The 23465-nt window shown below is 42.4% G+C and overlaps 1 protein-coding gene across 1 annotated transcript in view; it reads left to right on the top strand.

Annotated features, from left to right (window-relative positions):
• The window catches only part of CLIC4 (chloride intracellular channel 4), a 65971-nt gene that overhangs the window by 27724 nt on the left and 14782 nt on the right, over positions 1-23465 (top strand). Inside the window, exons 2-3 of the mRNA XM_039231251.1 lie at positions 7340-7449; positions 19404-19529. Of these exons, the coding sequence (XP_039087182.1) occupies positions 7340-7449; positions 19404-19529 (236 nt within the window). The remainder of the gene's footprint in view (positions 1-7339; positions 7450-19403; positions 19530-23465) is intronic.

Raw genomic sequence — 23465 nt, 5'->3', positions numbered from 1 at the left:
GGCTCCAGGCTCTGAGCTGTCAGCACAAAGCCCGATGCGGGGTTTGAACCCACAGACTGCAAGATCATGACCTGAGCCAAAGTCGGAGGCTTAACCGAATGAACCACCTAGGTGCCCCTAAAGATTCCACATCTAATATGTAGTGAAGTCTGGATTCAAATCCAGATTCCTGATTCTTTCTTTTAATTTTTTTTTTTTATCAACTTTTAAAAAATGTTTGCTTATTTTTGAAGAGAGAGACAGAGACAGAGTGTGAGCAGGGGAGGAGCAGAGAGAGAGGGAGACAGAATCCAAAGCAGGCTCTGGGCTCCAAGCTGTCAGCACAGAACCTTACATGGGGCTGGAACTCACGAACTGTGAGATCATAACCTGAGCCGAAGTCAGACGGTTACCCGACTGAGCCACCCAGGTGCCCCAGATGTCTGATTCTGAACCCTGTTTCTGACATATTCTGCAGACCCTGTAGAAAGGTGATCTCTTATTAAACTCTAGGACTCCGAACCTTGGTTCTAGTCTGTATTTAGGAAAAACTCTGAAGAAATGAATAATAGAAACCAGGTGACTTTGCCCATTTATCATGTTGTTTTGAGACTTTTAAGTTAATCTAAATCAAAGCAAGCCATTTTGTGTATTCAGACAGCAAATTTAGACAGAATCCACAGTAAAGGTAAATGAAGCCTTAAAGTTTTTAAAGTTTACTCTTTTGGCAGCATATTGTATGCATTCCTTAGAAAGTGTGTCAAGGAAAAGAATTTAATAGTCAGGAGCGCAGTTTTGCCTTCAGGTCCCAGTTTGCCTTTCTTACCCTAGTCACCCCCTACAGCTGCAGCCGTCCCCCCCCCCCCCCCCCCCCCGCCCCCAGTCCCTCAAACACGAAGAAGTAGGAACAAAGTTCAAACTTGCCTTCTTGGGTGTTTTAAAAAGACTATTCTAAGAACTGATTAAACTAGGTTTTCTGAGCGAGCCATTCCTTAACCTTGAATTAGTAAAACATTAAAATATTTATGGCATCTGCCACTGACCCCTGTTTAGCAATGTAGGAGTTAATCTGGAAGTTTCTGATTAAATACTGGTATTAGGCAATTCAGGAATTACAACAGAGGCTGGAGGGAGAAGGGCGAGGAATAGTGAGCGTGTAAGAGGAGCCGCAGAGAGCAAGTTAAACAGAGCTACTCCTTTTATCAGAACAAAACTTCGAATGAATGCTGAGACCCAGCCTTTACCTGGAAATTGGTGGTTATTTCTGTGTCAGTGGGATTATTCAAGTTTTTGCTTTCTTTGGGTTTTCTGAGTTTTGAGAAAACATTATGGGAGTGCTTATTTTTTGTAATAAGAACTCGTGATATTAGAACTGTATATTCCAAGTTAAAATATATCTGATGTGTATATTTATATTCATAACTTGTGCCCATAATATATAAAATTTTTTAAATATTTATTTTTGAGAGAAAGAGCATGAACGAGGGAGGGGCAGAGCAGGGCAGGGGGCAGGGGATCTGAAGCAGCCTCCGCGCTGATAGTGCAGAGTCTTATACAGGGCTCGTTCTCCTGAACTGTGAGATCATGACCTGAGCCCGAGTCAGATACTTAACTCACTGAGCCAGCCAGGCGCCCTTTGTGCCTGTATATTTAAAACAGCTTTTTTGAGATAAGACTCATATAGCATATAATGCATCCATCTAAAGTATACAATTCAGTGGCTTTTAGTATATTCACAGAATTGTGTGGCCATCACTCTAATTTTAGAATATTTTCATCACTCCAGAAAAAAAATCCCTTTTTACCCAACCTTTCCTTCCTGCCCCACAAAAGCCCTAGGTAGGTAACTATGAATCTACTTCCTGTCCCTGTGCATTTGCTTGTTTTTGGACATTTCATATATGTGAAATCATACACTACATGGAATTTTGTGACTGGCTTCTTTCAGTTAGCACAATTTTTCAAAGTTCATTCAATTTAGAGCGTAGATCAATGCCTTATTGCTTTTTATTTTCGAATAATATTCCATCTCATGGATATACCACATTTTCTACATTTTTAAGTTTGCTTTCTAATCTAATACTTCTGAGAGCCTTCTGCTTCTGGGAAGATAGAGTAGATGAATTTCATGGGTTTTTTTTGAAAATTTTTTAAATTTAAAAATTTTTTGTGTTTTGTCTTGATATATCCCAGACTCGGATCAGCGTGGAAATACCAACAGGGGCAGACAAAACCCACTCTAACAAAAGTCTGCTCTCCCTGGCCGGGGAACCAGGAACGGGGCAGCCTAAGCTTCACACAGAAAGCTTTTAGGGGCGCCTGGGTGGCTGAGTCAGTTAAGCATCCGACTTTGGCTCAGGTCACGATCTCGTGGTTTGTGAGTTCGAGCCCATCTGGTTCAGTGCTGACAGATTGGAGCCAGGAGCCTACTTTGGATTCTGTGTCTTCCTCTCTTTGCCCCTCCTCTGTGTCTCTCTTAAAAAAAAAAAAAAAAGAAAGAAAGCTTTTAGACAATAGCTGCTCTACTTTAAATACCACGGGGAAAAACTGTCACCCTGCCCCTACCCATAGCGCCAAAGGCAAGTGGTTAGCCCACACATCTGCCCTCTGGTGCTGGTCTCTAATTTAATAAATTGATTGGCATTGGGTGATTTCCAGTGGCTTGCTGTTACAGTGTATCATTGCTCCGCTCTCTCTCCGGGCATCTGTATACACATTTCTACAGAATAAATTTATAGAAATGAAATTATTGGGTTAATAGCATAAACTAAGCCTTCCCTTTTCTTGCTGCAAAATTTCCATCTGGTTCTTCTTTACATCTTCTACTTCTTTGCTGAGTCTATGTTTTCACTTGTTTCAGGCTGTTCATAATTGCTCTTTGAAGCACTTCTCTCATGGCCGCTTTGCAGCCCTTGTCAGTAAATTCCAACATCTCTGTCATCCTGATGTTCATGTTATTGATTGCCTTTTTTCATTCAATTTGATGCGGTTCTTCGTATGACACGTGATTTGTGATGGAAACTGGGACATTTTCATATTATGTTACGAGATTCAGGATCTTGTTTAAACGTTGCTCAGACTTCCCTGGCTCTCGAAGAAGACTTCTCTGACACTGTGGAGGGGGCCGAGAAGGGCAGCAGCACTGCCTGTTACAGCCACACAGAGACTGGTTATCTGCCTCCACTCTTCAGTTTTGCGGGGCTGGAGTGGGAGCCCCCGTGTGGTCTTCGCTGGCGTCCAGGCCAGGCGGTCTCATTCCCTCTGGTTGACGGTGGATGTCTGACCGCTCTGCCCTGCGCCTCTTGTGACCTGCACGCGAGCAGAGGGGAGCAGGGTTCCCTCTTAACGGGCAGGGCTGAAAGCCCTGGCTCCCACCTTGGCCCTCTCAGACACCATCCTGGTGAGAGCAGTGCAGGGTTGATTACATTACAACTGAGAATAAAATAATGTAGGTTATAAAAAACGTTATGTATAGTGCGATCACATATTTAAATTTCTTTAATGTTAATTTTGAGAGAGAGAGAGACACACAGACACAGAGCACATGTGGTGGGGGCCGGGGGAGGGGTAGAGAGAGAGAGAGGGAGACACAGAATCCGAAGCAGGCTCCAGGTGCTGAGCTGTCAGCACAGAGCCAGACGCGGGGCTCGATCTCACCGTGAGATCATAACCTGAGCCGAAGTGGGGCGCTTAACTGACTGAGCCACCCAGGTGCCCCAGTGATCACATATTTAAAAAAGAAAAGTAGTATGTACATAGAAAATAAAAATCTAGAAGAGTAAGGAACAAACTAGTGAATGTTTCAAGGGTAGAGGAACTCTGACTTTCTGTAGTGTTTCAGGTTTTATTTATCTCTAAAATCATGAATGTACTGTTAGAAGCAGTAAGAAGCAAATATTTTTTTTTAATATATTTTTCTTAGGTGCTATTGTTAGATATACCTATGTGTTAATTTTTATTATTGTTAATAATGAGTATGGAATAAAGGTATCTCGATTTATAATGCTTTCCACTCTACCGTAGTGCCTGCCTCTGTCAGTTGTATCAATAGGTTATGTTGAACGTAGTTCATATTGAAGGGTGTAATTTGATCCTTTAACTTGAATGAATTTTATTGAAATGTTTAAGTGGAATTTTATTATCACAACAGGGATTAAAGGAGGGAGTCTTTGACTTGTGACTTCTAGAAATCCAAAATTTTCCAGATATACTTGATGAAAACATCCTCTTAGCTCCTGCTCTGGCTTTTAAAAGTTCGGAAAAGCTTGTAGTTGGCAATATTTCTCCTTTGAGCTGTCCTGAGTTTGGGGAGTCATGAATGAAGAAGCAGTTTTTCAGATCAGTCTTAAAGAGTACACATACTTCTTTAGGATGTGTGTAAAAGAATCGTTTTATAAGGAGTGCGAGATGTGTGACAAGCTTTAGATGAGCCTGGGACGGAAGAGCACGAAGGCAAAGGGGGAATTTGTATCCTGACTAGGTCTTCGAGGTGCGTCCATGTCCCGGGGTCCTTGGGTCCGTACGGTAGCAAGTGCTGTGCACACGGTCGTAGGCGCTGTGCTGCGGTGTTTCTGGTCTGCAGCCTGTCGCTCTTGATCTCTGGCTTGCTTTTGGTCTTGTGTCTTTCCAAGTGGGTATATGTAACATCTTTACTACAACTTCTTTACCGATTTAATTATTTTATACTCCTATGACAGACGTTTGGGGGAAATTATAGTTCATTTTATAGATTACACAAATGGAATAGGACAAAGTGAGTCAGACTTGGTCTTGGGCTACCAAACTCTACTGCTTTTTCAGGAAGTCTGAAATTTGGTGTGGTTTTTCTTGTAGTTATACTTTGTTTTTTAAGTTTATTTGTTTTGAGAGAGAGACAGAGCTAGCAAGGGAGGGGCAGAGAGAGAGAGGGAGAGAGAGAATTCCAAGCAGGCTCCGCACTGCCAGCCCAGAGCCCGCTTTGGGGCTCCAACTCATAAACTGCGAGATCATGACCTGAGCCCAAACCAAGAGTAGGACACTTAACCGACTGAGTCCCCCAGGCGCCCATCTTGTACTTCTACTTGTGCTACTGAACAGGTGAAAACAAGGAGGGGAAGACAAAACAAAACAAGAATGATAATAATATTTGAGTATTTAGGGGTGCCTGGGTGGCTCAGTCGGTTAAGCCTCCGACTTCGACTCGGGTCATGATCTCACGTTTGTGGGTTCAAGCCCCGCATCTGGCTCTGTGCTGACCACTCAGAGCCTGGAGCCTGTTTCAGATTCTTTATCTCAGATTCTTTATCTCCCCCTCTCTCTGCCCCTCCCCCTCTCATGCTCTGTCTCTGTCTCAAAAATAAAAAAAACGTTAAAAAAAATATTTGAGTATCTAAAGCCACAGCCTTGTGTAAAATATTAATCCACAACCTATACAGAAAGAGAATATCTTAACTTTTTATTATCCATGATAAACTCACTTTTATGTTATTATCAATGTTCTCTATGTAGGGATAGCCAGCCTCTTTAAAAAAGCAACTTTGTATACCAGTTTGTGACATTGTATCATCGGATGATTTAATGTCATGAACTGACTTGTGCTTTGAAGAAGGAATATCACCCTGACCTTCCCACGTCAGTGTCTCAGTGTGGCTAGCAGATGCTTTGCTGTGTGGTCTCCTTGGGTGCCCGTAACACGGTGAGGGCTCCTGGGCTCCGCCCAAGATTTCTTCTGAATCACAATCTCTGGATATAAGGCCCAGGAATCTTCTATCTAAGCTGTTTTGTTTAGGTTATTATTATTATTTTACATTTCATTTGAGAGAAAGTGTTCAAGCAGAGGGAGAGCGAGAGAGAGACTTTTTTTTTAAGTTTATTTATTTTGAGAGTACAAGAAAGTTCAAGTGGGGTAAGGGCAGAGACTCTGCGAGGAAGAGGGAGAATCCCAAGCAGTCTCCACACCATCAGGACAGAGCCGGATGCAGGGCTCCAACTCACAAACTGTGAGCCAAAGTTGGACACTTAACCAACTGAGCCACCCACGTGCCCCCCAAGGGCTCAGTCCCATGACCTGGGGATGATGACCTGACCTGAAATCAAGAGTTGGAAGCTCTTGATTTCCAACCAACTGAGCCACCCAGGTGCCTCTTATTTAGGTTCTTCTTAATCACATTAAGGTTGAAGAACTAGATCTTCTTTAGGAAGTTAAGTTTTGTGCAAGTTGCAGTACTAGAAATTACTGAATGAGTCAGTCTGTCTATAATTCTGTGTATATTTTGTTTCTGATAAAGAATGATTTTTTCTTTTTAAACCAAGCTCAGCTGTGCCTCTCCCACGCTGATTAGGGAAGGGTTCTAGGATCCTCCTTTTATGCCCGTGTATTTTGTTAGTTGTGTTATGTTTAATCAGTTAACTACTTTTATTTTTTTTTACCCCACCCTATTTCCCCATTAGTTTCGGAATACTTTACTAATGTACCATTTTACTGAAATGACTTCTGAATACTTTGAGAGTGACTTTAGGATAATAAATAGTACTTGAATCATTCGTCTTTGAATGAGTTGCTGAAAGTTATTTCTGGATTTTTCCACCTTTTGTGGTAAAGAGGGCTGCGTTGCTCCCTAGCAAGTGTTAGAATGTTCTCTTCTAGTGTGCTGCTTTCTTTCCCCCCTCCTGGTTCCTGCTTCCCCTGTCCCTCCTTTGTAAACTTGGGGCATATGTGATGGAATTAAAGATTTGTCCCACTCTGATTTTTAGGAAAATTCTACCTCATCGTCGAGCTCGGGGAAGTTGTCAGCTGCTCCATTCACATTAAGTAGGATTACAAATAGCTTATTATAAAGATATCTTGTTATTCTCTTGCTCCTGAAGGGATGTGTAAAGCAGGATATGGGATTTTTATAATGAATATTTTTAAACAGGGAGGGGTTGGTGATGATTTAACATTTTGGAGATAGACACACCTGTAAATTTCCCTCTTTATGTTGCCTTGTAAAGAATATTGTCTCCTGGAACAGGAAATGACTTAGGTTTCATACAATTAATTAAAAGCGAGTAAAAAACCTCCGTCGAACAAGCTACATTTTAAGCACTCACTTTAGCCCTGTGTCACGAACGACTACTGAATTGAAGAGTGGTAATACAGATCAATTCTACCTGTGCAGAAAATTCTCTAGGACCATGCTGTTGTAGACTGGCCATTTTTAAGAAGAGAGAAGGCAAATCAAAGAACAAGATAACAGCAGAAACCCAAGTTTCCAGCCTTCCTTCTGTAATGCAACTTTTCCTGTCTTCTTGGGCCCTTGATTATAAGTCAGAAGAAGGTCTTTTGTTTTTAGTGTCATCCTTCTGACCCTGATTTCCAGTGTTGGTTTCTGTTTCCTAGGCTGGCAGCGATGGTGAAAGCATAGGAAACTGCCCCTTTTCCCAGAGGCTTTTCATGATCCTGTGGCTCAAAGGAGTTGTATTTAGTGTCACTACAGTGGACCTGAAAAGGTAAGATTCTGTCGGTGGTTTGAAATTAACTTGAGTGTATTTCCAGTTTGATCCTCTTGCCTGTGTATGTGTATCTTCTTTAAAGGAAATGCATTTATAAAGTTCAGCGGATTTGTGGACAAATTTAACTTGTGTAAGTATTGTGGATAAGTCACAAGGTCAGTCAATCACATTAACTGGCCACTCAGCCTTTTTAGGAACTTCTTATATTTATACTTTTAATCACAAGAGCAGCCCCAGGAGCCAAGTTTTAGTGTGGAGACAGTGAAATCTTTGACTTCCCAGTGTTAACATGGAGCTATGGAGAACTTTCTAGGCAGACAGCCTCTTCATGTAGACTGTGCTAAACACATGGTATATTTAATCTGGATCCTTTAAGGCAAGAGTGGGATTTTAGGAGGAGGAACACTACTGTTGTCTGTTTTATTTATTCTGCTTTTCAGGGAATCATAAGAATTTTCTGTAATGTGATTTTAGCCATATTTGGTTAAATATCATTGTAAAATAAGCACCACTATCCATGGCCCTGTGGTGATTCCTGCTGGGTGAAGAGTTGTTTCCAACTCTCTGCATAGACCGAAGCGGAGAGAGTAGGAGGAGCCTGGAGAAGCAGTGGGCTGCTTGGATTCAGGAGCCTCTGTTCTTCCTTAGCAAACAGGTTCAAGGTGAAGAGCATTCATACTTAGGGGGAAAGAAGAGACTTATTTATTTATTTGTTAAAAATATTTTTTTAATGTTTATTTTTGAGAGAGACTGGGCACGAGTGGGGGAGGGGTGGAGAGAGAGGGAGACACAGAATCCGAAGCAGGCTCCCGGCTCCGAGCTGTCAGCACAGAGCCAGTGGCGGGCTCTAACTGTGAGAACACGACCTGAGCCAAAGTCAGACGCCCAACCGACTGAGCCCCCCCAGGCGCCCCAGAAAAGAGATTTAAGTCAAGGGTTAAGAGCAGTTAAACTAATAGAAAATCAAAGATTGGGCCATGGAAATGTACATCTCTTGACACAGATGTAACCACGTGTTTTGTTGCTTTTTTTTTTTTTTTAAGTGTTCTCAGTCATGAACAGTGTCCGAGAAAAAACACAAGCAGGCTGTCACTTGATGGGTGGCAGAAGTCATGTATGTCATCCCTCTGGGCACCACAGAGTGAGAGTTTTATCGTCCTGTGCCCAGTTCTAGGCTGGCCTTCGCTGGACTTCTGTCAGTAACTGAAACTTTATTGTTTACTTACTGCCAGGGCCCTGATTTGAGACTTTGGAGTCTTAAAATTTATTTACTGAAAATAATCCAGGAAGTCTTCCAGGAACCCCATTAGTTAGGTATATGAAGGCAGAGGTAAGCCTTTGGGGATGGTAAGAGTTTAAAACTACACGCTGTTTCAAAGATACACCTACTTCGTATTGGACAGAGCTGTTGTAAGAATGAAATAACTCAAGCAGTTACCCTTCTATTACTGTTGTGTTTTTTTCCTACATGCATTCAAAAAGAAAGTTTCCCAGTGTAACTTCTAAAAATAGACCGTGCTACCGGGTACACACCCTGACTGTGTCTTAAAATACATGGATTTCTCCTATTCCATTTTTGGTTTGGAGCAAGGGAGTTGGCGGCCATGTGTTGAAAGAGCCTTCTTTGAACAGCTCAATACAGAGCTCGATTGTGGCACATACCAGCAGCGATTCCATAAACGAAGGGAGTCTGGCTCAGGAAAGGAAGTGAACTCACAATGGCTCTTTCACTTTTCCTGTACAAGCTCTCGAAGGCATTATTTCTGCAAGTTGACTGATATTTGAGGATTTGTATATGTTTAGGAGTAATACACCCTACACGTAAAAAGTGACGCATGGGAAGTAGGACGGAAGATTCAGGGCTAGTTCCTAATCACTGGGTATCACCACCCAGGGAAGATGTTTGCTTCGTTCCTAGGGCTTTGAGTGAAACCAACGGCACTTAAAAAATGGAGCCTGTGTTTCTTAGTTTTCTTTAGAAATCTTAGGTCTACAGTACATCTGAAACCCGCTTCTCAAGGGCAATTAAAAATGTATAAGCAGTCCCTGGTAATGCATCCCCTCCACCTCCAGCCCCTGGTCAGCAGCTTCCCCTTCACAGATATCCTTGCATTTATGTTTGGTCTTTATCCTTCCAGACCTTTTCTGTGAATTTAGACACTTCCAGTCTTGAGGAAGATTTAGTTTATTTTTTAAAATTTACAGCCAAGTTAGTTAGCATATAGTACAACGATTTCAGGAGTAGATTCCTTAAGCCCCTTACCCATGTAGCCCATCCCCCCTCCCATAATCCCTCCAGCAGCCCTCTGTTTTTTTCTCCATATTTAGGGGTCTCTTATGTTTTGTCCCCCTCCCTGTTTTTGTATTGTTTTTTCTTCCCTTTCCCTTAGGCTCATCTGTTTTGTATCTTAAAGTCCTCGTATGAGTGAAGTCATATGATATTGTCTTTCTCTGACTGACTAACTTCACTTAGCATAATACCCTCTAGTTCCAGCCATGTAGTTGCAAATGGCAAGATTTCATTCTCTTTGATTGCTGAGTCTTGAGTAAGATTTAGAGAGAGTGAACGCTGGCTCAGAAAATCGTTGTGAAATAAAGTTGTCACCAAGGAATCAAGCATCCTGTAGTAAAAAAGTACCCGTTGCAGGATATTCTTAACTTTAAAGCTGTGGGGGAGAAAATGCCTGCTGTGCTCATTTTCCTGCTTTTCCCCAGGAATTGCTTCATTCCTCAGCCAAGAGTACTGCCTGCCCAGCAAACTGGCGGGGAGCAGTCAGACTCAACCGGGTGCTATTTCGAAGCCCACTCAGTGCTCTGAAAACATTATTGTCCCATGACATTTCATCCCTAAGAACAAGCCAGTTTCTCGTTCTGGCACCGTGTGACACCTTCTCCTTGAGTCTTGATGGATGTTAATGTTAATACTACCATGCTGGTGGTATCTACGTGCCTCTGTGAGGCTCAGAACAGTCCCCCATTGCTTGCCCGCTGGTGCTGCCTCCATGCTTTAATGGGGGTCATTTCCAACCCTCATTTTCTGTTCGTGCTGCACTTGTATCACAGAATTGGAGATTAAAAAAAAAAAAAGTGCCCAGGCTTTGGAAGGAATTTAGGCTTATTACATCCGCCACCTTTTAAGACTGACAAAACGTGAGCAGAGGAGGGGCAGATCTGCAGATCAATAGAAATGAAAATATTAACATTCGGAGCATACTTAAAGGTGTCATCACATGTTATCAGATGGGGAGCAGTGGATTAGGGGCAGAGCCCTGGTTCGGTGCAGACAGAGCCCGGTCTCTTATTCCCGTGGGACCTTGGGCAAGATGCCTCGTCTTCTTGGGAGGTCAGTTACCTTGTTTTTAAATTCAGGGTAAAGGGGGGTGCCTGGGTGACTCAGTCGGTTAAGCTTCCGACTTAGGCTCAACTCATGATCTCGCGGTCTATGAGTTTGAGCCCCATCGGGCTCTGTGCTGACAGCTCAGAGCCTGGAGTCTCCTTCAGAATCTGCGTCTCCCTCTCTCTCTCTTTCTCTCTTCCCATTCCCTGATCACATTTTGTCTCTGTCTCTCAATAATAAATAAAAAGGTTAAAAAGAAAAGAAATCAATCCATTTAGGGAAAAGGAAGGAAAAAATAAACTACCATTTCTCCAGGGTCTATTCTGTGCTAAACACTGTTCAGGGTACTTTTTACTACTCATCAACCCATTTTCAGACCATTTCCTTTGAATAGGATTCATTGTTTTCTATCACACTGGCTGACAGGTTTGTCCTGTCAGTGGACACTGTCACCAGGCAGTGATGAAAATCCTGGAGGACTTCCGCTGCCTTCATTATGCTTCATTATAAAATCTCTGAATCAATGATTAGCATCTTTGGAGCACAGAGAAGCCTGAGAGGCAGGCAAGAAGAGAAAGAAAAAGTATGACAACAGTAATCCCCCCATCCCCTGTATCTCTCTGTCTCTGTCTCTCTGGTGCACACGCACGCTTGCACATACACACACACACACACACACACACCCATTCACGCTCTGAGATGCTGACTTGGATATATCTGAGTGTGGCCATATTTTTTTTTTAATATTTTTATTTATTTCTAGGAGAGAGAGAGAGACAGCGTGAGCAGGGGAGGGTGAGAGAGAGAGGGAGTCACAGACTTAAACAGGCTCCAGGCTCTGAGCTGGCAGTCAGCACAGAGCCCGACGCAGGGCTCGAACCCACGAACCACGAGATCATGACCTAAGCAAAAGTCGGACGCTTAACCGACTAAGCCACCCGGGTGCCCCTTTATTTATTTATTTATTTATTTATTTATTTATTTATAAAATAAGTGTGGCCATATTTTGTCACATATTTGTTAGGTAAGCTTTTCTAGTTTTGGGAAATGAGAGGGAAAATGATAACTTTAAGACATTAACTTTTTTTTTAAGTTTACTTATTTACTTAGAGCATGCACTCGGGAGGAACAGAGGGGAGTAGGCGGGGGCAGGGGGAGAGGCAGAATCCCAAGCAGTGGAGCCAGACATGGGGCTCAAACTCATGAACCATTACCTGAGCCAAAATCAAGAGTTAGACGCTTAACCAACTGAGCCGCCCAGCGCCCCAGAAATTAGCTTTTTTTTTTTTAATGTTTCATTTATTTCTAGGAGAGAGAGACAGACAGCGTGAACAGGGGAGGGTCAGAGAGAGAGGGAATCACAGAATGAAACAGGCTCCAGGCTCTGAGCTGGCAGTCAGCACAGAGCCCGACACAGGCCTCGAACCCACGAACTGCGAGATCATGACCTAAGCGAAAGTCGGTTGCTTAACCGACTAAGCCACCCAGGCGCCCCCCCCAGAAATTAGCTTTTGTTGTAAAAGCAGTGATATCCACTATGTTACTAGTGAGTAAAATCCATCCTCTGTGATACTCTTCTGAGAAAATAAATTTGAGAAGACTGCTTTTAAAAAGTCTGGGAAATACTGGGGCACCTGGGTGGCTCGGTCGGTTAAGCATCCAACTTCGGCTCAGGTCATGATCTCATGGCTCATGAGTTCGAGCCCCGCGTCAGTCTCTGTGCTGACAGCTCGGAGCCTGGTGTCTATTTCAGATGCTGTGTCCCTCTTTCTCTGCTCCTCCCCTGCTCTGTCTCTGTCTCTCAAAAATAAATATACGTTAAAAAAATTATTAAAAAGATAAAAAGTCTGGGAAATACATGCTTCCATTTTCCCATTTCCACTGTAAACTGAAACTTTCCTATCCTTTGCATTGTCGTAAATGGTTTCCTTCCGCCTTACGTGCCGATAATACCATTCGTAAGGGACCAGGTGAGACTTACTTATATGTTGCCATACTAATAGCATAAAGTTTTGGAAGATTATTACGATAGTTTAAACTTTAACAATTTTGTAATCATCTAACAAGTTACCATGGAGCTATAAAACTGATAGTCCCGCATATTCTTAGAAGGCATTTATAAACTCAGAACAGAGTCTGATTTCTAGATTCTTGGGGTAGTCTGCTTTCATTATCATGGCTGTGGTTCCACCCATCTGAAAACAGTCTTCAGCAGGTTGAGAGATCAGTCTGGTTTCCAGGTAGTGAGTGACAGCAGTGTGAGTGACCCAGAGAGACTGAATGGAATGGAACAGACCAGCCTTGTAGAGAAATCGCCCACTTACAGCTCCTGGCCCATCAGAGAGGACACACTCCATCCTTCCTCTTTGGAAAGTTGACTTGAGCGACATGAAGCCTTCGTTACGTCTACGAATCAAGATATGTGTCTCATGAACGAACGCATTCTGAATCCTGTGCACAGCCCGTGTGTGTGTTTTGAGGGGGATAGGGACAGAAACACGGAGAGAGAGACAGACCCAGATAGTCATACAGAGAGACAGCTTCCCTGCCGCGTCTTAATGTTCTTTTTCAAAATGGCTTCAAAGATGATAAATCCTGTTGAGGTCGCTAAGAGGTGAATTAGAAAATTCATTAGAAAATTGGTGAATGTTTTTTTTTAATGTTTTATTTATTTCTAGGAGAGACAGAGAGAGAGACAGCGTGAGCAGGGGAGGGTCAGAGAGAGAGGGAGTCACAGACTGAAACAGGCTCCAGGCTCTGAGCTGGCAGTCAGCACAGAGCCCGACGCAGGGCTCGAACCCACGAACCACGAGATCATGACCTAAGCGAAAGTCGGACGCTTAACCGACTAAGCCACCCAGGCACCCCTAGTGAATGTTTTTCTAAACTCATCAGGATAAACTCTATATAACTGTGCTGATGAACTCTCTTAAGAATGGTAGAAGCTGTGTTTGAAATCATTAGGTGGGTGCTGTTTTGTTTGAACATGATTGCTCTACCAATTGACATTAAAGTAGGCCAAGACTGGGTGGTATACCACATTTAATCAAAATAAAATCCTGTAACCGGTTGAATTGGGCACATAGGCCAGTGCTTAGTAACTAGGACCTTAGTGTGTATGTTTCTGTGACCCATTTAGTTGGTGACTTTAGTATTAGAATATAGCAAACCTAGAGAAGAATAATTAAGAGGAGTACAGTGTTCTGAAACCAAGGAATTTTGGTGTTAACTTTTCCCCCCCATACTTGCCATATAGTGTCCAATATTCTCTTGATTTGTATGGAAGAATTATATGTCTTGAAAATCCTTCAAAAGGAACTCAATTAACCATATAAGTTCTACATACTTAGTATATTTGTTTTCTCCATTTGGCGGAGTCAGCTAGTCACAGGTCATCTTTAAGAACCAGCTCCAGTGTCCTATGGCTGTACTGTGCTCATCTTCTAAGAAGCTGCTGGAACTGAGCCACCTGTCCAGTGTTCTCCAATTGTTGCAAGTGTACGGAATTAAATTTTAATTGAAGTTAAGCCACTTAAGTTGCTTCAAGTATTAGGTCCTGTGAGGTTCCTCCTCTGTCTCTTGTGTTAGTTTCTCTTTATTTCCTTTTCTTCATCTAGAAGCAAAATGGGAGAGAATAGGATATTTTTGTTCATCTCCTTTGACAAAGGAAAAAAAGACTACTCAGATAAGTAACATTAAAAAAAGAAACCTCAAACACTGAAGAGTATCTGTGCTCTTATCTCAAAGCATGAATTATATGCACTTTGCTTTTTCACTTAAGGAAAACATTTGAATGAGTTTGAATGAATCATTGAGCATTTATTAAAGGGCTTTTATGAAATCAACCAAAGGTGGCCTGAAATTTTTAGCCACTGCCTGTGTTTCGGTTTCGTGCCTGTCACACCGCACTTCTGAAATGTTACATTTCTGTGAAGCATCTGTAAAGTGAACCTTTGTGGGTCACACACAGAACACCGAGGCCGGGGGCTGCCAGGTGAGATTCCACTTGGTTGATGGCTTGATAAAGCTTAAGTGGTTTATCACCTCAGTGCTTGCAACTTGAACATTTATCTGAAGTCTGCAATGCTGAGAGGCATTGGAGTTTCTTCTCGAATTTAATTTCACTTGGGATAAGGACCTTAACGTGGTTGCTCTTCATCTCAGCACTTCATGCCGGAGAATAGTTTCATCACCTTGTTTTTTCAAAATCTATAGGCTTTCAGCAGAAGCAAGATAGACTGTTCACTAGTCACTAATATGAGTAGAACATTGGTGATCACGTGCCTGGTTCCACTTTACTTATGAGCCTCAATTATTCAGGTTTCTTGTGACCAGTCAGGTAAAGCTAGGGGACCAGTTCTGAACCAGCAGACTCAATTAGAGTTTAAAATTCCCTGTCTCCCTCCTGCAGAAAGCTGTTAGGGCGCTACCAAAAGCAGTCCTTGATTTCCTTTGCATACTTTGGTTTAGGCCACTCCCACGTGCCGTATTGGATTTGATCTTCACAGGCAGAGCGGGGCTTATGCTGCTGTCCGCGGTACAGAGGAGGAAGTCCAGCGGCCATGATTTCCTTAGTCACATAGCTGGTGGATGGCAGAACTGTTCAACTTGGGACTTTAACCACATCCTTTTGATTCAATCTTCGGCTTACTCTTCTCTACCATGCCAACTTTATCCTCCTTCTAATAAATTTATTTGGAGAGCTGAAAGCTGTCATAATTTATTACAGAAGTAATAGCTCTTGCTTATTTTGCTGCCCTCCCCCCATGGTTTGTTTTATTTATTTATTTATTTTAAAATTAATGTTTACTTTGAGACAGAGACTAAATGTGAGTGGGGTAGGGGCAGAGAGAGAGGGAAACACAGATTCTGAAGCAGGCTCTAGGCTCTGAGCTGTCAGCACAGAGCCCAGCACAGGGAATGAACTCACAAACTGCGAGATGATGACCCTAGCTTAAGTCAGACACGTAACTGACTAAGCCACCCTGGCGCCCCTCCATGGATTATTTTAGAGCATCAGGCCCTTTCTTTCCCTCTGTCTAACTCTTCCTGGTTCATGAAAAAATTATTTGTAAAACACAGAGACGTGTGTTGTTACTACCTTGCATTTAGGCATTAATAGACTGTTAGTCATAAAAATGTGGATATGTTTTATAACTTTGGAGTGATAAAAGTCTTTTTTTAACTTTAAAATGTTGAGATTTGAAAATAAATCGGAGATACCCTGAACCGTTAGGGTTTCTGGATCCTTGGTATAATGGATAAGGTCTTCCAGAGTTGAGCAGGAAGTGGAGTATAGCTGGGATCAGCCGTGAGCAGTGGACTGGATTGGGACAGAACTTGAAGACCCCAGATGCCGTGGTCTTGGACCTGCTGGGCCCGTTAGGGATCACAGATGAACAGATGGTCAGGGTGAGGCGTGAAAAGGAATGACTGAACAAACCAAAGGAACAAAACCCGGACTAGGACCTAGTCTGACCTGAGTCATGAGTGCTTCATGAACTCAGAGCTTCCCAGGGCACACCACTGCTTAAATATGCATGTGGCTGGAAGACTGCTCAGCCACCACAGATTGCAGTCACTCTGCGCTCCACTTTACCCCTCCTCCCCCGCTCCAGGCATCTTGGGAAAGGAATCAGAACTGAACATCAAATCAGATTTTGACTTTTAAAAGGCCTCTTTTAGAGTTTAGGCTCTTACACAAGTTAGAGAAAATATGTCTTCTTTTTCTTTGGCTTGAGAGGGAGATGGGCCCTAGAACTTGGGTTGAGGGGGGTTTGGAGTTAGAAAATTTGGACTAATCGGATCATTAATAAGTCTTTTTGTTTTGGGAATGTAGTCATAAGGAGATGAAGGGCTTTCTAAACCTAAATGGGGCTGTAGGGAGGGGAAAAAAAGTGGAGGGACAGAGAAGGCATATGAATAAGACCAAGAGAAATTGTTAAGCTGGGGTGAGTAGAGATGTTGGGGTACACTCTATTTTAAACATTATTTTCAGTAGTAAGGTATTTCACCTTTGTGATACATTTGAAGATATCCTTTATGGGGCGCCTGGGTGGCTCAGTTGGTTGAGTGTTCTACTCTTGATTTTGGCTCAGGTCATGATCTCACAGTTCGTGGCTTTGGTCCCACGTTGGGCTTGGTGCTGACAGTGTGGAACCCACTTGGGATTCTCTCTCCCTTTCTGCCCCTCCCCCACTCACGTTTTCTGTCTCTCAAATAAATAAACATTTTTAAAAAGAGGGTGAGCTTTAGAAAAAAGATACCATTTTAAAGTCTGCATTTGTGATACAGAAGGGCTATAAAAATAGGTGGGGGAAAAGTTGCTTGAAGCAATATATTGCTTTTTCAACATTTAAGTTTTATAAGGTTTAACTTTTTAATTATGAAAGTTTTCAAACATACACAAGAATAGAATGAACTTCCCCACGACTTCAACTCAGTTATCGAGATTTTACCCATTTGCTTTGTCACTATTTTTTCTAATTATATTTTAAAGCAAATCCCAGCAAAGCTGTCATTTCAACCCTACATCCTTTGCTGTCGGTCTCCAAACAACGTGGACTTTTTCTTACCCAACCTCACCACCTTATCACGTCTAGTTCCTGGCATATGATCCGATCTCCCTGGTTATCTCCAGAGGATCTTTTTTCTTTGACTGCCTTCTTCAAATCAGGATCTAAATAAATTCTACTCATTACATTTGGTTGTTGTGGCTCTTAAAGTTTTCTTAATCTGCAACAGACTTTCCATTTGTAGCTTTTTCTGCTCATGCCATTGACTGGTGGGAATCCATTCTGTTGAACCGTGGAGTGTCCCAAATTCTGTATTTGGCTGATGGCTTCTTTGTGGTATCATTTAACTTTGTTTGCAACTCCTCGTGTTTCCTGCAAATGCACTTTTTGGTCTCAGAACTCCTTTATACTCTTAAATTATTGAGGACCTCAAAAAGTTTTCAGTTGCATGGGTGGTTGTGCCTGCCCGTTTTTACTGGATTAGAAATTAAAGCTAAATAATTTTAAAAAATATTTACTAGTTAGAACAATCATGCACCTACTATTTGTTATCACAAAAATGTTTTAAAAATATATTTTCCAAAACAAGAGTGGCATTGTTTTACATTTTTGTACATTTCTGCCTTAATCGAAGATAGGTTCTCCTGTTTCTGTGTACATTACCTTGTGACACCACACACCAAGTAGCCTGTGGATAACTCTGCAGGCATGAAAGAATGAGGGTGAAGAAAGCAAATGATGTCTTGGTGTTATGAGAATGTTTTTGACCTTATGAACCGCCTGGAGACAGGGTCCCCTAGACCTCATTTTGAGAGAGAGCTGCCTTAAGAGACTTGATTCTAGATTCGGGTTCGACTTTTTTGGTAAGAATACTTCATGGATGGTGATGTACACTCCGTATTTATCATTAGGATCATGCTGTATTGGGTCATATTATTGATTCTAGGATTCACTGATGCATTCAGGCAGCCATTTTTATTTTTAGTAGGGTCGTACCATTGTTCTGTGGTAATAGTAGTTGTAGGTATCCAGTTTTACTGTCTTTATCAGTATTCTGTGTAATTTCAGTTTTCCCCAATTAATAGGAAAGAAATGTTATCATAGTTTACTCTTGAATTTCTTTAGTAATTGGTTGTCTTTTTTTTTTTTCTTACATTTCTCCATATGTTCACTTAATTTATCTACTCTATCAATTTCTTTTGACTCATACCTGTTTGACTTGTTGATGGCTTTTAAAAAAAATTTTCTTTTTATTTTTGAGAGAGGAAGAGAGAGCACGAGCAGGGGAGGGGCAGAGAGAGAGAGGCAGACACAGAATCCGAAGCAGGCTTCAGTCTCTGAGCTGTCAGCACAGAGCCCACTGTGGAGCTTGAACTCATGAGCTGTGAAATCATGACTGGAGCCAAAATCGGATGCTCAGCCAACTGAGCCACTCAGGCCCCTCTCTTGTTGATGGCTTTTTAATGAATTTGGACAAAATTCTTACCTAATACATATTTTGAGCCTCTCCTGTTCACTATAATACTTTGCCCTTTCTGTGTTGCATCTTCGTTTGGTTATGCCATCTATTATGTACTGAAGTAATTTTGACTGGTGAGCTCTTTCCTCGTTGAGAGTGGACTTCTAGGAAAATGGAAAATTGGTAGCACTGAATTTGGAACGTTGTAGTTGGGAAGGGCTGTAAGAATCAGCTGCTCTTGTTTCATATTTTACAAAAAGAAAAGGAAGACCTAGAAAAGTTACGGTTTACACCGTCCCTACACAGTAGGTGGGCGCCAGCGTTGAGACTAGACATGATTTTCTCTCAGTTCTACCACCGTTTCTAAGAAGCACTTCCGTTCAATTTGGAGTGAGAGTGGAGGACTTTGTCTTTTGGTTAAAATCAGAGATTTCCTGATTTTCTTACCATGAATTTTGTTCTTTGTGAAGATTTGCTTCTTATTACAATAGCAGTGCAGCTGTTATACTTAGTGGAAAAAGTACTATTTCTCATTTATTTTTATATACTTTAACATTTAGAACCACTCTGAGTACTTAAAGTATTGTTGCCTTCCCAGAGTAAAACATGATCCAATTTTGACCACTGTTTTGCCTGACAGGAAGCCTGCTGACCTGCAGAACTTGGCTCCTGGGACCCACCCACCATTTATAACTTTCAACAATGAAGTCAAAACGGATGTAAATAAGATTGAAGAATTTCTCGAAGAAGTCTTATGCCCTCCCAAGTGAGTATCAAAGAAAATATGCATGGAAATATTGCCATCTCTTTAAAGTTGGGTCTTTTCTGGCCCTTACAGACCTTTCTCCGGATGGTCCCGGCTTAAAACTCTCAACAGCATTAAGTTGCAGTGACTCGGGCTTCCCTTCATTCATTATAATTAATGCTCCACAGATGTCAGAACTGGCTTCTGGCTCGGCCAACAAGCCTAGGTAGGGATGTGATTAAGCTACAGGAGTACACATTGAAGGTGGGTTGGAGATATGGGAGCCGCGTTTGGTTAGCTCTGGTTCTCTGAGGGGTGGTGGGCACAAGCTGAGAAGTTTGGGAAGGAGAAGAGACTGGGAAAGAGGTTCAGAGTGAACGTAGCCAGAATGGCTAAGCAGGAGTGTGCAACAGGCTGCCGGGAGCTTCCTCATCAGGCCATTTCAAAGGTGACTGTCTAAAGTCAAGGGAGTTGACTTTAGACTTTGTCCCTGGGATTCAGTTTTTATTTATGCTTAACCAACTGAGCCACCCGGGCGCCCCATCGATTTTTATTTATGTACTTCTTTGAGGTGTTCTGGATCCCCAGGCCCTGCACATTCGCCCACATGGTTAACGATGTCGAAGTGCTCCACTATATTTCCGACAACAGGAGGGACGGTGAGGGACAGGGGAACCGTAGTGACTGTTACCCGAAATGCACCTGCTGTAATCCTGGTGTGGCTTCAATGCATTATGGATTTCTCTTGGGCTTTTCTCGTTCCATCAGTCTGAAAACGGAAATGTTTTTCTCCTGGCCTGGGGAGTTCTTGCTCATTGATATGACTTTTAGTCTCCATATCCAGATAAATTTCCCCGGGATGGGATTGCTGGGGCCGAGGGTTCTAAAATAATTGGTTCCTCAGAACTCACTCATTCGTTTACTCTGCAAACAGTTTCTGGGCAACAGAGGCCTCTGAATACAGCAGTGAATGAGACGGTTCCTGCCTCAGGAGGCGCAGTCCATTATGGATGGAGAGGGGGTGGTGGGCACAGTGAAGGGAAGTGAGCGGAGACAGGAAAGGCTTTGGAAAAGAGAGAATACCCGGGTTAAGCTTTAATGAACAGAAAGTGGCTTCCTGCGGGTGAACAGAGGAGAGCGACGGGCATTCTGGGCTTTCTTCAACCGTAGGAACAGCGATTTTCAGTATTCCTTCCTGTTGTTTTTCTCAGAGGGGACGAACATTAAGATAATAGTAAAACTGATATCAAAAACATTCAAGTTTCTCAGCATTAAGTGCTCTGGAAGGCATCACAGCTTCTTGAATCAGACCTGGAAAGGGAACATTTTTACTTTGCTTTCTGTATACAGAAATCTCGGCTCCATTTTGTTTGGGGATGGTCACAGAGCTACTCTACCCAGAGATGGTCTTTTCTTTCAGTTTAAATAATTCAAAACTTGGAAAGCTTTCCCCCTAAAGTAATTAAATATAAACAATAAAATTTGGAGATCTTTCTGTCCTAAAGTGCTCACAATGTGCTAAATTCTCTCTAAGGGTGTTTCCTTTTTTTTTTAAAATCATTTTATTGTCTTTCATCATGCTAAATGTACTTTTTTTTTTAATGTTTATTTTGAGAAAGAGAGCAAGAGCATGTGCATGCACATAAGTGAGTAGAGGAGAGGCAGAAAGAGAGAGAAAAGGAGAGAGAGAATCTCAAGCTGGCTCCACATGCAGCACAGAACCCAACACAGGGCTCAATCTCACAAGTGTGAGATCGTGACCTAAGCGGAAATCAAGAGTCGGACACTTTACCTCTTGAGCCCCCCAGGCGCCCCCTCAGTGTACTCTTTAATCCCCATCCCGTATTTCCATGGTTTTCTTATGTTGTAGTTTATATTCTGAAGAGTTTTTTTCTTTTCTTTTTTTTTTTTTAGTATTTATTTTATTTTTGAGAGAGAGAGAGAGAACAGGGGAGGGGCAGAGAGAGATGGAGACACAGGATCCGAAGCAGGCTGCAGGCTCCAGGCTCCCAGCTGTCAGCACAGAGCCCGACATGGTGCTCAAACTCACAGTGAGATCATGACCTGAGCTGAAGTTGGCGCTTAACTGATGGAACCACGCAGGCACCCCACTTCTGAAGAATTTCTTTTTTTTTTAATGTTTTATTTATTTCTGAGAGAGACAGCGTGAACAGAGGTGGGTCACAGAGAGAGGGAGACACAATCTGAAACAGGCTCCAGGCTTTGAGCTAGCTGTCAGCACAGAGCCCGGCGCGGGGTTCATCTTTTTACGCGGGGTTCGAACCCACGAACCGTGAGATCATGACCTGAGCCAAAGTCGGACGCTTAACCAACTGAGCCACCCAGGCGCTCCTCTTCTGAAGAATTTCTAAGTAAAGTTTTTTAATGTCACTTTGTTTGTAGATGGGAGTATTATAGATGTTGCTGATGGCTCTGCTGTTAACATTAATTAACGTTCAAGCGCATTGTGTGCGCATCCCGGGTTATGTTTGTGGATGAGCTCTGTCCTTTCAAAGACTTTGCGGGGAAGCTGAAGACGAGTAACCTACATGACCCATCCAAGGTTTTGCAGTCACTGGTGGCAGAGCCGGCACACTCCACAGCCAGGCCCATGTGACTTCCAAGACCCGTGTTTCCTCTGTTTTCTTCCTTCTAGTTTTCTTCGTTCTATGTTGCTGAGCTTGACTTTTATAAAAAGATGAACTGTAAGTCTTTAATGGGATTGCGCTTTAGCGAGTATAAAATTTCAGGCTAGTTCAAGTTTGGAGGAAGGGCAGGAAAGAAATCAAAGATTGTTTCCTGTGATGGGCAAGTGGGACCGAAAGTGTTTGTCAAACTTCATGAATCCTTTTTAAGAAATAGGTGAGGCTTACCTTGTGATGCGTTTTTATTTCTATGCACTGGAAAAGCGTGTTTGGATCAGCAAGACCTTCCCCTTATGGGCCCCTGCTGTGAGATGCCGATGAACAGCGGAGTCCGTGTCCTGCACGGTTGTTCCTGGAGGATGCACAGGAGGAGGAAGTTCTTTCCCGGACCACCACGGGCACTCCTTTCCCTTCCTGTGGTGTTCTAGGACATTCAGGGACTGTTCTGGCCCACTGCCTTTCCGCTCAGAGACAAGAAGGTCTTCAGTCCTTACCTACCACGGCCCCTCCTCGCGCTCTGACCGAGAGCCTTCATGTTTCTAGACTGGATGAAGAGATCAGGCAGAGTTGTTGCATGAGCCGGCCCAGCAGAATCGAGCATTGCTAATAACATGTTTTGGCATTTGGTGATACCGAGAACAGAGTGTTTTTTTTTTTTTATAAGAGCACTTTTGATTCAGTCATGACAAATATAAATACAGGCAACTGCTTGTTTTAGAGTTGTTTAGAATTTAGAGACTAGTGAAGAGCTTAAATCAGGGAATTTTTGCTGGTCTGTGTAACAAGCATACATAGAAGAAACTTTCTTTTCATCTCGGGAAAATATTTATAAATACATGTTTAGTTCCCCTTGCTTGAATTAAGGAACTACTTTGCCAAAAACTTTCAAAAAAGCTTTGAAACTTATAGTTTTAACTGAAGCAGACCTGTGTACTTGGCTTACTTACTGTTAAAAAAAAAATAGGAGAGAGGAAGTTAGATAATTTTGGAGACAAGCTCTATAAAGGTTATTAATCCTTTTTAAAAAAATGTTTATATATTTTTGAGAGAGAGAGAGAGGGAGACACAGAATCTGAAGCTGGGCTCCAGGCTCTGAGCTGTCAGCACAGAGACCGACATGGGGCTCGCACTCATAATGGTTGAGATCATGACCTGAGCTGAAGTTCGCTGATCAACTGACATCCAGGCACCCCTCATCCTTTTTTTATTTTTTAAGTGCAAAATACAATGAAAGTTGAATTTACAAGGATAACTTAATGGGTTGTATACTCAGACTTTATTCTTATTCACATGAGAAAGAAAATACCTGGGT

The sequence above is a fragment of the Hyaena hyaena genome, unplaced genomic scaffold (assembly GCF_003009895.1).
Source record: "Hyaena hyaena isolate Hyena2069 unplaced genomic scaffold, ASM300989v1 scaffold_3, whole genome shotgun sequence".
NCBI lineage: Eukaryota > Metazoa > Chordata > Mammalia > Carnivora > Hyaenidae > Hyaena > Hyaena hyaena.
The sequence above is the reverse complement of the archived record's forward strand: the minus strand, read 5'-3'. Positions and strand labels throughout refer to the sequence as shown.